This window comes from Rhyacophila brunnea, unplaced genomic scaffold, assembly GCF_057557595.1.
Source record: "Rhyacophila brunnea isolate RB1 unplaced genomic scaffold, BYU_Rbru_1.0 scaffold_4, whole genome shotgun sequence".
NCBI classification, from domain to species: Eukaryota; Metazoa; Arthropoda; class Insecta; order Trichoptera; family Rhyacophilidae; genus Rhyacophila; species Rhyacophila brunnea.
Window position 1 is genome coordinate 35,165,040 of NW_028233068.1, and position 16,023 is coordinate 35,181,062.

Consider the following 16,023-nt stretch of genomic DNA (forward strand, 5'->3'; position numbering starts at 1 on the left):
TTTTAATATCACATACATATTAAATTCTTACGATTGGATTGAGTGGACATCGAACATGCATTTTTCGCTTGCTGGGTGAGGACACTTATCACAAATCTACTAAACCCAGGTGTGTTTCTTACAGATATTTTCTAATACCATTAATAAGATGTAGAGTACGTTTTTAAATAATATTATTAAAAAAAACATTTCAAATAAGACTGTGTTTATTTTTAAATCATTTTAAATAATAGCTCAATAAGCTTCAATATTTTGACATAACTGATTCATTAAAATATCTTTAGAGATAAATGTGAAGTAAACTTTATTTAGTAGTACCATTACTAGATGTCCCTAGTAGCATAACACCCCATTTTAAGGTTTTCTTATACGGAATTCTACTCTTCCGAATATACAAATATATTATCATGTGTTTGGATTTAATCTATAATCTTGAATGACTCAAAATAAATAAAAAAACCCAAGATAATATATACAATAGCAGTAAAAATTTGGAAGAATAAACGTACCTTGAAAGCTGAACCATATGTTCACAAGAAACGGATGCTCCAGTTGTGTAAGTAGCTCGACTTCTCTGAGGACATTTCTAAGTGCATCTCGTTCGGCGCAGGCAGATTTGTTCATATACTTCATCGCAAACATCTGTTTGCTGTCTTTCTTTTGAACTATGCACACCTGAAAAACAAAGGTTGATTAATTTTCTCCAAGAACACGTCATAAAACAAAAATACATCTTCCGCTCTTTGTTGGAGGGTAAATAATAAATTTACGTCTAGAGCAATGCAATTTATTTTCTTGAGATCTCGTTGCAAGTTGTGTTCTTTGTCAGTTTAATTGTTTAATACCGAGGATGCAATAATATTAATTAATAATGGTCTTTGTAATATTATTTGGTATTGTTTATTTGATTGTGTATCATGTTGTGTTAGTAGTATTAGAGTAAGTATCTATTTTCCTTGATTATTGTTTTGTATCGGTAAATCAAAAAAAGTAAAGGTAAATCATTATAAAGTGGCACCGTATACGATTCGAAGGTGTATTAACATTGTGTGTTGCAATGCCTTTTTCAATCCTAGCAAATAATACCACTACAACAGTAAATCACCTTTTTCCGATTTATTAATTTATATTTTCAAATATTATAAATTTAATATTTTAATTATAAAGTAATTAATATATTTAAACATAAATAACTTGCGTATGCTTTGAATAGAATTAAAAATACTAAGTATATAATAAGTACAACATAATATGCCCCGTAATTTTTATTTGTCATGTCAACACGCAAATGAAGTTATTATTAATACATGAACAACATACCTAATTGTCATAGTTATCAGTTATTTTTTATTGTATATAAATATTTAATTATTGATCGTTTATGAAAAAAATGCGATTACTATAATAATTACTATACATACATTGTTATATCGCGTTTATTTAAAACCATTGACAAGTTATCACCATTATCATAAGCTCCTTGCACCGATAAGTATGTGGGAGTAGTGTATCATAGTCAACATATTTTTTTTGCTGTCTATATTATATAAGTATTAAAAAAAATATATATTAAAATTCACTATTTAATAAAAATAAATATGTTTGTGAAACATAAAAGAGTCTTGGTAATTTTATTAGTTTTATTAATAAGTATTGTGGAAAAAACACTATGTAAATCAAAGGTAGGGATATTTGTTTATTATTTATCATTGTATTAAATATCAGTGTATATTTAAAATAATCATTCTTAGTCTCCATAGTATATTCTCTCTTTATTTTTATAAACAAAATAATATAAAAACAATTCAATAGTTTGCAATGCATAGTATTTATAAATTATTGTGCTACGTTGATTATGAAAGAAAATTAAACGAATCACTTAAGACGGTACTTCAGTGAAACGGCAAATATTTTTCAACTATAGGTGCGACGAAATTTCGGACTGGCTGGCAATCGGAGAGCAAAATTCGAGCTGTGTACACGTCAATTTGTTTTGTGATGGCGACGGGGGAATTAATTCTTAAATCGTGTAAAGATGACTAAAAAACGTTACCCATTTATTTGAAAAAGAAAACATGTCAATGAATATATTATTATTATTAGTAATATAACAATAAACATAACATTAAATGGACGCATGTTGTCTCTTTACGACAAATTATGTTTTGTTCTGCACGCGTTATTTGCACAATCTTCGCGTCGCGTAGTCACAATCGTTTTAGACCGTGTCCCAGCTGAAGTTTATAGCCTTAATACACTTTTAATTCCACAATGATGGAGACCGGTCCCAATAATTATTTAATTGTGAAAAATAAGTACTATCATATTATATTATATTTTATTTTATAAAAAGGCTTTTTAGAATAATTTAAAAAAAAATGACCATAAATTATTATTGACTTATTTTCTTTTTTCAATTAAACCTAAGCTGTAACTAAGCATTCCACCGTATCAAGACTCTCTTATCTAGGCTTGCCATACTTTCAAGATTTTAATAGTTGTATGGGATTTCGTCGGCGTTAATTCAAACAGACCTTTTTTACGATAAATTATTGTTAGCCATTCGACCAATTCACTGGGTCTCTGCACTTTATCAAACGCATACTAAAAAAACAAGATACATTTTTCATCATCCGCGACTAACGGATTCAGAAACAAGCATTCTTTCAACTACGTTACCGTAGGTGCTTAAAGTATTCGGAAATTTGTGCGTAAACAGTTCACCGCAGGAAACTTATTCGTGCGCCGCAGTACGTGAAATATGAGTTCGTGTAACATTTAATCAAATGACGAGTTCTTCGTTGAACATTTCACCGTGGAGTATATTTGTACGTAGGCTACAACATGTGGCTAATTTTACGAGATGTCTTTACTAGGCTAGTGAGGGTTAATCTAATTATTGGAACAGTACTACTTGCAAACTATCGCCGCATTTTGTAAGATACGTATAAATGTATTCCACGGTGAAATGTTCAACGAAGAAATTATCATTTGATAAAATGTTATACGAACTCAAGTTTTACGTACTGCGGCGCACGAATAAGTGTCCCACGATGAACTGCATACGTGTAACTTACATGTAACCAGGTGTTTAAACGACCAATAATTAAAGAATTATATTTTTCATAATTTAAAAAATTATATTGTTAGAATTTACGCATTTTTAAAAAAATCCGTTATTCAACCATTTTTAGTATATATAACTACATGGCAAATCTCTTTTTGTAAATCATCCACTCTTCTTAGTATTGTTCTGCTGTCACTCATTTTATGGAAAGCTTTTGATGTTCAAAGTACACTTTGAACTATCTACGCGTTTATGCAGTACTCTGTCGAGCTTTGTCCCTGAATTCCCTTTGGTACGTTGTGATATGAATTAATATACAATGTGGATTTGTGCCGAAATAGTGATTTGATTGTATTCCACGATTGCGTGGATTCAGAGGAAACTATGATCTTTATTTATTAAAATTTTAATACTTTACGTATCTTATTTTTTTTTTTACTAATAATTATAAATGAAACTGCTCTATAACTATATTGCGATAACGCAGCTATGTGTATACAAGTAATAATCTTCTTTTGATAATGATTGTTATCGGCCCTCGTAGTCCAAAACGTCTATCACTGGTTTATCATCTGCGGTTCCGGGCTCAATTACTGGCAATGTCACAATTCATTTATGTAATCTTGTCAAAGCCGGCGTATTTTTGTGACTATTTTACTAATACTACTATCTACACTATTGTTTCGCCATGAATACATTTTATTATTATTATTATTAACCATGTCCTTGCGCTTTCGTACAAGGCGGTTGTTAATAATTTTGAACAATCACAAATACCCAGGCTTTGGAAAGAATTGGGTTTCATACAATGTTATAGTATTAAAAAATAATAATTACAAGATAAAAAGAACTTTTTATATACAACGTTTTTAAATTTTCTGTTGAATCATATAAACTTGACTTGACTAGCTTAAACGATCAAAAAAAATTGTACATGATATAAATACCTCCTGAATATTGAAATGTCATTCCATATTGATTTCCATGGTAACACACGTATATATTACTGAATAATTTAGTTGCTAGGACCCCGTAGCAACCAATAATGGTATCGAAATAACTTTTAATTTTCAATTAACTAAAATTGATTTCAATTCTACTTAAAGATGGCTAAAAGTTTCAAATGTCTAGCTAGTCGGGAAGTTAGTTAAAAATCAATTGCAAGATTTGTACCGAACAAACAACCACTGGACAAATAAGAATACGAGCTAATAAAAACGTTGTAAAAAGAAAACGTTCTTAAATATTTAAATGATATTTAAAATTATATCTGGAATGTTATTTTATAGATTGTTAAGTTGGCAAGTATGAATTAATTTAATTTTTATTCTAGACTACATAATACGAGTAACTTAGTTTAAAAAGTATCTAACGACCATTTTTACTATTTTTCAAATTTCAATACAAAATTTTTCTACATTCCAATGTTTACGCGACGAATACTCATTCACTCTTATGTTATCTCTAAATATAGACAGATTTAGTTTCAAACCCTAACCAAGTCCGAAATAGTTAAATTTTGCATTAGGATCATAATATTATCCATATCTAACCAATGAGTAATGACATCAGAAATAAAAATGGCCGTTTTACTTTTCCATCCAATTTGGGCCATAGAAGACAACTTCATTGTTTGTATGATACTATATTTGCTTTCTAAACATACTCAAATTCAATATCGTATATTTACCTATCCAAGTAAAATTTGAAACATTAAATACGTTTTGAAGATTACTTCAGCATTAAAAGCTCGGCAGAAATTGTGTTATAATTTATTTGTTTTATTTTTTATATTAAACAAACCCACAGCAGTTTTTCCTATTTTACAATAATTTAATTCATTACGTTAGGTAAATTTGATAATAAAGATCTCCTATACAAGTTTATGTATATTGAAAATACATTCTTACAGAATTTTGAGAAACCTTTTTTGCCTTTTTGCGAGATATTTCTAAAAGGTTTGATTCTAAAAAATATATAACAAGGTTTTTTAAATCTATGTATTCTAAATCAAGTTAGTATTTTTAAAACTATTTTCTTTCATATATAATCTTATAAACGTCTCTACAAAGCAATAATTAACATATTTTCTGGTACATGATATGAATATAAAGTGTTTTGTGTTGATATAGCTTATTCAGACTATGTCCTACTTTTAGGTATACTACTTTGTCACTTGTCTTCATAAGAGGTAACGGGATGATTGAGGCAAATAGAATAATGTAGGTGGTTAAAAATAAGTTCTCTTTTCAGAAATTTACAGTCAGCTATTCATCTAAAGTAAACTTGTGTACGGACGAGAAGAGTCAAAATTTTATGGTAACATCTGATTTGAGAGCAGTTCGATTTAACGAAAGCATCGGAGTACTTGCCGGAAATTTTGATTTCAAAACAAAAATTGAAAAAAATATGAAGGTAATTAATTATCATCCTAAATTTATTAACCGGTTTTACGGTGCCTATATAATATAGACGATATTATTATGTATGTTGAATACTGACAGTTTACTTCACTTAACAGTGAATTAAAGCAATTTAAGAAAATTAAGCGCTTTGGTGTTTAATATGGACTTTCCGTTTTTTAGCTATTAAGATATTAAGTATTTCGATATTAAGAATATGTTGGAAAGGGTGAAATTACTCTTAAACACATTTGGTACAAAATCTGTACTTAACCTATTAGGTACTTTGACAAAATCGTACTTATATAAGACACACTGGCTCTGATGTACAGAATTATGTATGCACGAATATAGTATCACCTACAGCAGGTTGGATGGACGACAATAAGGTATCGAGAAGAGTGGAAGTAGCTAAAGGAGGCCTTCCCCTACCAGTAGATTGATGACGATGATATTAAATTTGTAAATTATAAAAAAATATTATCTGATTATTGCTAATATTGTTACCCACTGAAATAATCAATTTTTTATAAATTAAAATAAATATCTACCAGAAAAATATTAAAATTAAATTTGTGGCAGTGATAAACAACCTTTTGATCGTTATGCGCAATTTATTAATTTTCTCAGAGGTCCCAAGATACGCAGGATACCATCATGTGTAATGATGGATTCTATCCCACATCTAGACATATAATTAATTTACTTTGGCTACATTCAAAAACAATACAAATACATGGCATAATAACATGGCTTTCAGCATGCAAATAATAAATAATCACACACATCAAAATAACAATGCACTTAAAATACTTTCTAGCCAAAGGACACGACAACTAGTTTAGTTAAGTATGAATTAATTCTAAACAGTTTTTCACATTAGGTATAATATTTACTTACACGGTGGACCACAACAAACGGCATGCAGATCCGCTAGTTGTGCGCCACTCGTTTAATGTAAATATTTCTCTTATTATCATGTGTCTTTCTATTTTTCCATGGCCCTCAGGTCACAATGATTCCATTATATTCCTTAAAGTATAGCTGTTACCTGGGTTTTACTTCAATATTCATAAAGAAAGCAATCTGTTAACAATTGGTCTAAAAAATGACTTGCATTAGGTATCTATGAACACTCTATTAATTGAATGACGTACAAATAAATTAAACGGTTTAGGAATATCGTTGAAATAATTTAATAAATATTTTGAATAGTTGAAACCTTTTTTATGCGCGGGTGTCTAATATAAAGAGCTATATACGCGGGCTTCGAAATACGGAATAGTAACAGAAAAACATAATCACAAATTGGACAGCCTTAGATGGCTGGACCAGCACATCTATTCTATACACAACACTTGCTATCGGTGGTTAATGAGGGTAGTTTATCATATGTTTGTTACAATAAATATATAATTGTTACAATAAGTTTGCCGTCTAAACAGTCAAAACTGTCTATAAAAAATGTCAACACTAAAAAGTTAACGGCTGTCTGCCGTTAAAAAATAGCACTTATTGTAACAATTAGAAGTAACTTATTATAATGGTTACAATAAGTGCTAATACTTTGATACAAAAATATGAAAAATTACCCTCGATAGCTGCCGATAGCAGTAATGCGTATAGAATAGATGCGCTTGTTTACGAGAAGAACGAGCTATGCATTATAATATAGTATCTGGCATTAAGGAAACCGTAAGGTAGACGAAGATCTGATCGACCTTGTACAAGATGGAATAATTAAAAAAAATCTGGAATGACCATTTGGATAGTCTTATTGTCGTATGCATGAGATTCCCAAAAACCTTATAGGCTATATACTGCACGTTTGTATGCATGAGTACAAACGTGATTAGCTGTTAAGTGACGTCACGAATGTGAGATCTCATTTGTCCTGGTGTTCGTATTATAAAATTTCATTCCCCGATAAATAATTTAAAATTTTGAAATTGTAAATGTGTCTGAAAGTGTGTGAACGGTACCATATAAATTTAATAATTATACATGAATAATTATTATGAACTTTAAATAATTTATCAGCTATTTTATCACATGTATTTTAAAATTATTCTACTGTACGAAAGGTTGTATTGCCAGTAAACTTTTTCATTTGGTGGCAACACTGAATACATTTGGTGGCATACTGAATATTATTATGACTAACTTCACTTCAATGGGACTCCTTCAATTATTATGAGAAATGTCAAAACAGAATAGGAATAAATGACAGAAAATGCAAATGATTTTAGACAATAATATGTAATGATCTCTGTATAATATTATCATTTATACCAATCACCGTATGACACTATTGATGTTTCCAGTGTATTTGAGAGTTGTGCCTTGTTTATTACAGTTATCTTACAATAATTAACTAGGTAGGTAGGTACCTATTTTGAAGAACGCAGAATGCTTCCACTTGTATATTTTAATGCCAGATACAGCAGTAGGTACATATTTTTGCGGTGGTTTAGCGGAGATATTTTATCGTAATCTTACGTAAGTCCATCTTATGTCTCCATGAGAAATATTGCAAGCGAAATAGGAACGAGGCATTTTATCAGTTACCTACTATCTAGATTATAGACTAGGGATCAAAATTATACGTATTTTGTAAACAGCACGACTAGGAACTGTTTTTAGAGTTCGCAAATGTTTTACAGAATCTACAAAACGAACAAGGGCCTCAACCAAACGTTTGTTGCAATAATTGCAAAATTAAAATGACATTTGAAAGTGACAGCTGAGGCAGACATTTTGAATGGCGCGTGACGTCAGATCGCTTACGTCACAAACAGTCTTATAAGCTATTCGATGGAAAATCGGTTAAACAGCTTATAAAGAATTTGGGAATCTCATACATACGGCCCTTAGGACGAGGGAGGTGTTAAACGAAGTTAAGCCCACAAATGGTTATAGCACGAGAAAATAGAATCTTTATTAATATAAGACTTCAAATACATTTTTATGGTTTCTAGTTGGTGTTACTTTTGGAAAAAAATCTTCCACATGGCACGAAGGAGGTAATGGCGACTTTCGTGATACCTGATTTCTGCCAGGCACTAGAAGAAAAACAAGCCGATACAATGCAAGGGCAGTATCTACGATCGACCACTTTACCAGATAACTGTCCTGTAGAAGCAGTAAGTAGCATTTACTTTAAAATATTCCATGATTTGAGATGAAATTAGCAATTAGCAAAGCAAAAGCACTCAAATAATAATATAATGTATATTATTATGAGAATGTTGTATTTTCCATAGTTTTATTATGGTTTTTAATGGAATGCTTTGAAATCGTGATTTAAAAAATTCTAGATATTGAAAAATAAAATTTTATTTCGAAATAAAGTACGTTTTTGTAATCCTATTATTGTGGTAAAATTGTATATAATTTTGCCATTTTGTGAAGTTATGTAAATGGTATATTATTGAAATTGTGATTTGCAAGAGAACATGGAAGCAAAAGCATCTTATCTTGATAAGAATTTAATTGAATTCTACAAAGAACTTTCACTTGAGGTATATACAAATATATTTAAACATACTCATCAAATGGCTTCTCTATTTGGAAGTATTTATATGTGTGAAAAAACATTTTCTACAATGAACATTAATAAATCAAACTTTAGATAAAAATTAACAGACAACCATATCGCATCTGTTTTGCATATTCACACCACAAAATTTTAGCCTTGCAGGATTTAGTTTCAAACAAACAATTGGATAAATCACAATATGGTGAAAAATTTACATATTATTTTTTAGTATAGTTTAAAAACAGAAAATATTTACAAAAGAAAGGGCGGCCCGCCAAATATTTTTGATTTCAAAATTGTCCATTTGACGAACAAATCTGTGAACCCCTGGTTTAGAGAGATCCATTCCAACGCTCTGTTTAGAACAGATCTAGAACTATATACCACAGTAAACGGAATTGACTGTGTCGGCGTGTGTTGAAAATATATTTAACAATGTATTGTTAATAAATTCAAAATTACATATTATAGTATGATTAAGATAATAAACGGATGTTATATACTTGTTCAATATAATATTGGGTCCCTGCTCTGACTCCAAACACAAATTGAAAAATAATATTATAGGTATGTCTTATGTACCTATTTATTTATCAGACCCAGAATTTAACGGAACTTTGGAGCCACGAAATTATTTGCCGACGCGTTAGCCGCTCGGCTATCATGGGCTTAAAAACGTGTTAATTCTATTAATACAGACATCCATTCTGTGGAGGCCCATACGATCTTCTTAAGATCGATATGATAAAAATTAATGTTTGTATTTGTTTGTTTCAGGGAACATATGAAATAAAAAACATGGTCGCCGATACTAAGCATTTGTCCCTCAACGCTCTTTTGGAAGGGGTGTACACAATCACATTCACATTCTCGATATATGAAACGGTTGGTAAAGGCATCTTCTCGAGTACAAAAGACACCTTCGTGGGCTGTTTGTACTTTGACTGTGCCGTTGAAGCGCTATAAACAATAATTAATCTACATAGCAACTGAGAGTGACGTCCCCAGGGTAAGATCCGTTTCTTAGAAGACATAAAATATCGCCCTCTACCATTTTTCAAGCATTCACAATTGATGTAAATGTTCATTACTAAATATTGTTACCAAATATCATAATGCCTAAATCCCCCATCAAAAATCCTCCAATCGACAGAGTTGAGAATATAATGATAATATTATTGTAACTGTAAATGAGTCAAGGCTAAACGATGATGCACAGTGAAACAAACAAAAAGAACGTTACCGTTATCTGTTTCTGGGCAAACGAAGGGTCGAGGGTAGGAACGGTCAGTCGGTTGTTACCACCCTTGAGCCTTGGACATCGCCTCTAGATACGATTGGCTACCTTTTCTTTGCGCCAAGGCGTGTGTTTACAAAAAAATGGTGTTAATAATTAAATGTTACTTGTCAAGCGAAATATAGCTACGTAACTTTATGCCCCTGAGTCAGTGTTTTTAATAAGTGAAAAGTATAAATCAACACCCTACGTAAACCCATACCTATCAATATTGAGATTCATATACCAAAAAGGCATAGGAGAGAAATTTAATATAATATTATACTGGTTTTAACCTTCTTTAATAAATACCCTATCAAAGTGTATTTACAGTACAGTACATTGTATGAAGCTATAAATTTTGATCGTAGTGATAGTTATTGCACTTTGAATGCAATATGGTAAGCTGTGATGATTGTTGTAAAATACAAAAATTCAATCAAAAATCTTCATTTCCTGTGAACTGGTTAACGCATTATATTTGATAATGATAGATGAAGATAATCAATAACTAACACTACCATCGTAACTAGCAATTTGGTGCTCCGGCTTGACAATAGTTGACCTCTGTTTTTGACTAAGAAATCTCATTATATTTTCTATATTTTTTCTCAACTACCAACTCAAAAATAATAAAAAAAATCCTTTAAATTATAACATATATTATGTTTGTACATACTACAAACTAACAAAATTACATATTATGTTATGGCACATACTTCCAGAATATAAATAATAATTGAGTTCGCTCTGCAATTTGCAACTTCTTATAAAGAGCCTGATATAAGCAGTGCATTACCTGCCTACAACACGGGGCGCCACTGGCTACAGATGGAGTCATCTGTTTTGCAGTTATATCACGATGTATTTAAATCAATACAATATGTGCAACAAAACCATTTTTACAGTTTGAGAGACCACAGATTGATTACATTTACTATTAACTTATACATGAGGTTTAAATAACTATAATAGTATATGCCAAGTTTTTTATATAAAACCAATCAAAGTTTCTCCATGAAACGGGCTTTAATATTATTTTTAACACACAATAACTGAATGTAAAGTTGTGTGTACGAGGGAAAATTGTATTCAATCTAACTGAGGAGTCAAAGTAAAAACTTTGTAACTTATAAGACATAAAACTTCAAAAAATATTGTGTAATTATATTGGTGATCCATGCACATATATTTTGAACTTTTAGTATTATTATTAGCTTCAATATTGGATTATTATTGAGAATTATTTTGATGGAAAATATAAAACAATGTTTTTCTTCTACATTTCGTCTTTTTTTATTAGTTAAATAATTGTAGGTATTGTTTAAACTTGCATGTAAATTTAATTCTCGTAATAATGTTGCACTGTTTTACTAAAATTCTTTAATATTTTTTCGGAGTTATTAGTATTAAAAAATACAAAAAAATATTCAACTGTATATAGATGAGTCACGGGGGTGAATCCTACAATAATTGTACATCATATTGTGTTTTTCAATCAAAACACATATTAGTTTGACATAAAAATGGCTTATAATAAATTTATTGATGAAGATAATGTACTATTACTTATAGTAAAAATGACGATTGATTTACCCTTGGAATTCAGAATATCGTTGGATAAATTTCAGTTAGGTACTGAGTTATTTTAAAGTCGCTAAGAATTCACAATTAAAAAGTAGGAATAATATAATATTTGAAATACCTTTCCAAAGCTTCCCTTCCCAATTGCTCGAAGAATGTGGAAGTGATCGAAGTTAACTGAAAAGTAGAATAAAGAATGGATATAAAATACGTTTATCACTCATATTAAGTAAGTAGTAATAATCATAATTAGATGGAAATATATGTAATAGTTTATTTACTATATATAATAACAGAACGTGTTTAGTCTGAACTAATATTATTATTTTTATATAATAGTAAAAAATGATAACATAATATTCTTTAGTTTAATGATTTAAATTATTTGGTTGAGGATTAAAATCTGATGGTGGTAATATTTACAGAATACTATATATTTGTTGCTTATTAAATTTAAAAAAAATATTACCATGTCCGATCATAAGATTATAATATGACTCTCCACAGAATGGAGGTCGTATTAGCAGATTTATATTTTTATGAGAAATATATCTTAGCTCAACCTATTATGTCAATACTTTGGTCCAAACACACACTGTGAAAAACAACATGTGAATTTTCCAGACCCGGGATTCAAACCCCGGTCCCTCTTTAATTCAATTTAATTAATAATAATCATATTCAAAAATCAAAATGAATACAAATGATTTTTAAAATGACATTTCATAGAGAAAAATAAATGAATATTACAATATTAATAATATGTATAAAAGTTTATCATTTACAGGAAAAAGTAGTGTAGTCTACAATGTAAAAAACAAAGACACAAGATTTTTTAACTATAATATGAATACATGGCATAAATACACATGTCTGGAAAAATAGTAATTAAACAATATAATATTTAAAATTTTCCTCATTAACTTATTTATCATAAAATACAAAGAACTATTCTATAATATTTTTGTATTTTATAATAATATCCGTCTTTTCAATAGATTTACCGTTGACTTTGTCTTAATTGTTTAAAACTTTCTTTTTTTAATTACCGACAAAATACTTGTATAATGTGTGTGTCTATTATTTGACATTGCTATATTATTTTAATGTAACAGTTCTATCTGCCTGGAATTCAAGTCTACGGTTTATATCTACTATAATAACCGCATTTATAATATTTGAATTCGATCTTGAATCTTGATTAATTTCAAACTAATAAATCGTACCTTGTGTACCTTTAGTACCTGAAGTTTGATCTGGTTTGACGCTAATATTTATTTTATGTGTATTATTTTAATATCAAAAAATGTTTAAAAGCTTATTTTGCATATTTTGATTGGTATTTTATATTTAAATGTATATCAGTTATCATGCATATACAAATGCAACAAAAACAGTTCCATAGTAATTTTTCATAAACATGGCTAATAGAATAACAGTATAAATTATCGCGTTAACCAGAAAGATACAAAAAAAATATCGTTGGAAATTCACGTTTTATTTCAAACGGCAAGGTTAAAATATTGAAACATGTGCTGGAACATATCAGACTAGATTATAATGATACATTATTCGGTGTGCTATTTCATAATCGCGTGACAAAATACCATTACTCAGTAGAAAGGATGATACATACTGTAATATCGATAGCTTAACATAATTATAAATATTACTTAACACATTTATTTTACGTATTTATATTAAATAATAAAAGATTACCAACATACATAATTTTGAAAATACTTCTGAGAAAATTTATAGCCAATAGATGAAATCTTTTTTGAAAAAAAAATACGACACCTAGCAGGAATCAAACCTGTGTCTCTCGGGATTCGCGCTCACGCACATCGATCACAATACTATAGGTATCCTGTCTAATTGCGACACATTTTAACTAATGGCTCTTACAATACTCTCTGAAGCGCTTACGAAATTGAGTTACTTTGGCAATCGGCTTTTGTATTTTAAATCAAAGTAGGTATTAATTACTTTAATTTCATAATCACTCCAAGATTTTTTGTTGTAACTTACTTGAACTTGATAATAATTTAATTAACTGTTAAGATTTTTTTGTATTGGTTATATATTTTCTCAGAAGTATTTTCAAAATTATGTATGTTTAATAAAAAGAATGTTACTTAAATCTTGTGAATTATTCGTTGAATAAAAAAAAGTTAAAGATTACCAACTTAAAAAGGTAAAAATTGTGTTTTTATAGATAAGGTATGATAATATTATAATGGTTACTACATTTTACACAATACGACAAAATATACGTAATAATATCTGCATTGAAGAAGTATTTTTTTGTTAATGTTGAATCATTAAACAGACATCACAAAATGTATGAACATGTCAAACTTTAAAAGGTTTTTAATAGAGATTTTTGGCTAAAAATTTTGTATGAATAGTGTTAATCTCTCGAGTATAAAACATCATTTTAAAAAACAATTTCAAAATAGACTCACACACAAATTACCATTTTTATGGGGTTTGTATTTAGGAAAATAAAACAAACAGCATTTTTCACTGTATGAGGTTTTTGTGTGGAAATTAAAAATCCATTAACATGAATCTCTATTCATATGCCTTCTACGAGTATACCATAATATTAGTAAGGTTCAATAGTTTATATAGAAAAAAATAGAGATCAAGGGGCACCGAGCAAGATGAGGCATAACAACAGGTGCGATCTAAATACAGCTGGCGCTAGTTACCGTAAATAGTCAAATCTCTGCGCACACGTAAAACTGTCCACATAATTTGTTAAGCGCTACAACATTTTAATAAAAATTTAAATGCATACCATCTTTATTTCCAAAGTTGAAGTCTTCTCTCCCAGATTGATTAGCGCCCATTTTGATGTTTTCTTCAACGGTCATCCGTTTTGCGCATTTTTTTAAAATTCAAATTCCAATCCAGTTAATTCATCTGAATCTGAAAATAAGATAAAAAATATTATTAGTTTTTGTAAATGATCATTTTTATGTTTCCCTAACTAATTTTCATTTAATCCCCGCATTCCTTACTGTTTTCATCTAGAAGTTAAACTACTATATATCTTAGCTGAAGAACCCGGATTTGTATTAGGTCGATTTATTGATCGATATACATTTATCTCACTTAATAAAACAATAACAATTACATTATTTAATATTAAACTATATGTATCTAGGGGGGTTAAGTAGAGTAGGAGGGGTAGCACCTTTACTAATCAATTAGTTACTGGTCCTCACTACTCTTCAGGAAAAGGTGATGCGAATATAGATCTAAATTCCTTTAGATCCTTAGCTTATCCCTTTTCAAGACCGTCTGCGTGTGGCACAGTTACCACACCCTTCACGAGGTGACCTTGTTAAAGAAAACAAAATACGGCGGATCTAGACTGGAAAGTCGATAAATATTCCTCCAGAAGGCACGGGAAAACCACTGGAGTATTTTTCCCAGGAAAATGAATATGGCTGACAAATACAACGGCCCCGAGTACGGGCGCCCCTTAAATGGGGCAGGGGTGCGAAGAATCTCCCGGTCGGCTACACTCAAATTCAATAGAAAATTTTCTTTAAAAATTGGAACCTGGAACGTCAGAAGCATGTTCCAACCAGGAGAAATTCATAATACAATTAAAGAAATGAAAAGACTTAATATCCCCATACTCGGAATTAGCGAAATGCGATGGCCAAAGTCGGGCAAATGCACCATAGATGACCATACCGTTTTCTATGCCGGAGAAAACGGTCCACACCATCGAAATGGTGTGGGAATGATAGTTAGTAAAGAAGTGGCTAGATCTGTTCTTGATTTCACGCCGATCTCAGACCGTATAGCTTTATTGCAAATACAAGGTGATCTAATCAATATGAATATTATACAAGTTTACGCACCTACTGCAGGCTGTGAGGAGGAGATGATTGAAAATTTTTACCAAGAACTGAGCCATCTGATGAAACAACTAAAGAACGGGGATATAACGGTTGTAATGGGAGATCTCAACGCGAAAGTGGGAAATGGTAAGGATGGATGCATTGTCGGGAATTTCGGATTGGGTACCAGGAACGAAAGAGACAAAGAACTTATACAGTTCTGCATGGAAAACGAATTGGCAATAATAAATACGTTTTTCAAACTGCCAAAACGACGTTTATATACATGGAAA

The 16,023-nt window shown here is 30.2% G+C and overlaps 2 protein-coding genes across 2 annotated transcripts in view; one reads left to right on the forward strand and one right to left on the reverse strand.

The window, feature by feature from the left end:
• Positions 1–16,023, reverse strand: part of LOC147067301 (serine/threonine-protein kinase 32A) — a 286,899-nt gene that overhangs the window by 131,378 nt on the left and 139,498 nt on the right. Inside the window, exons 3-5 of the mRNA XM_085953722.1 lie at positions 14,674–14,804; positions 11,989–12,044; positions 510–675 (exon numbers count right to left, since the gene is read on the reverse strand). Coding sequence (XP_085809848.1) covers positions 510–675; positions 11,989–12,044; positions 14,674–14,749 — 298 coding nt within the window. The 5' untranslated portion in view covers positions 14,750–14,804. The remainder of the gene's footprint in view (positions 1–509; positions 676–11,988; positions 12,045–14,673; positions 14,805–16,023) is intronic.
• On the forward strand, positions 4,623–9,973 carry LOC147067302 (uncharacterized). The gene is made up of 4 exons (XM_085954632.1): positions 4,623–4,626; positions 5,331–5,431; positions 8,448–8,612; positions 9,791–9,973. Exons 1-4 carry the CDS (start codon positions 4,623–4,625, stop codon positions 9,971–9,973), a joined length of 453 nt encoding a protein of 150 aa, XP_085810758.1.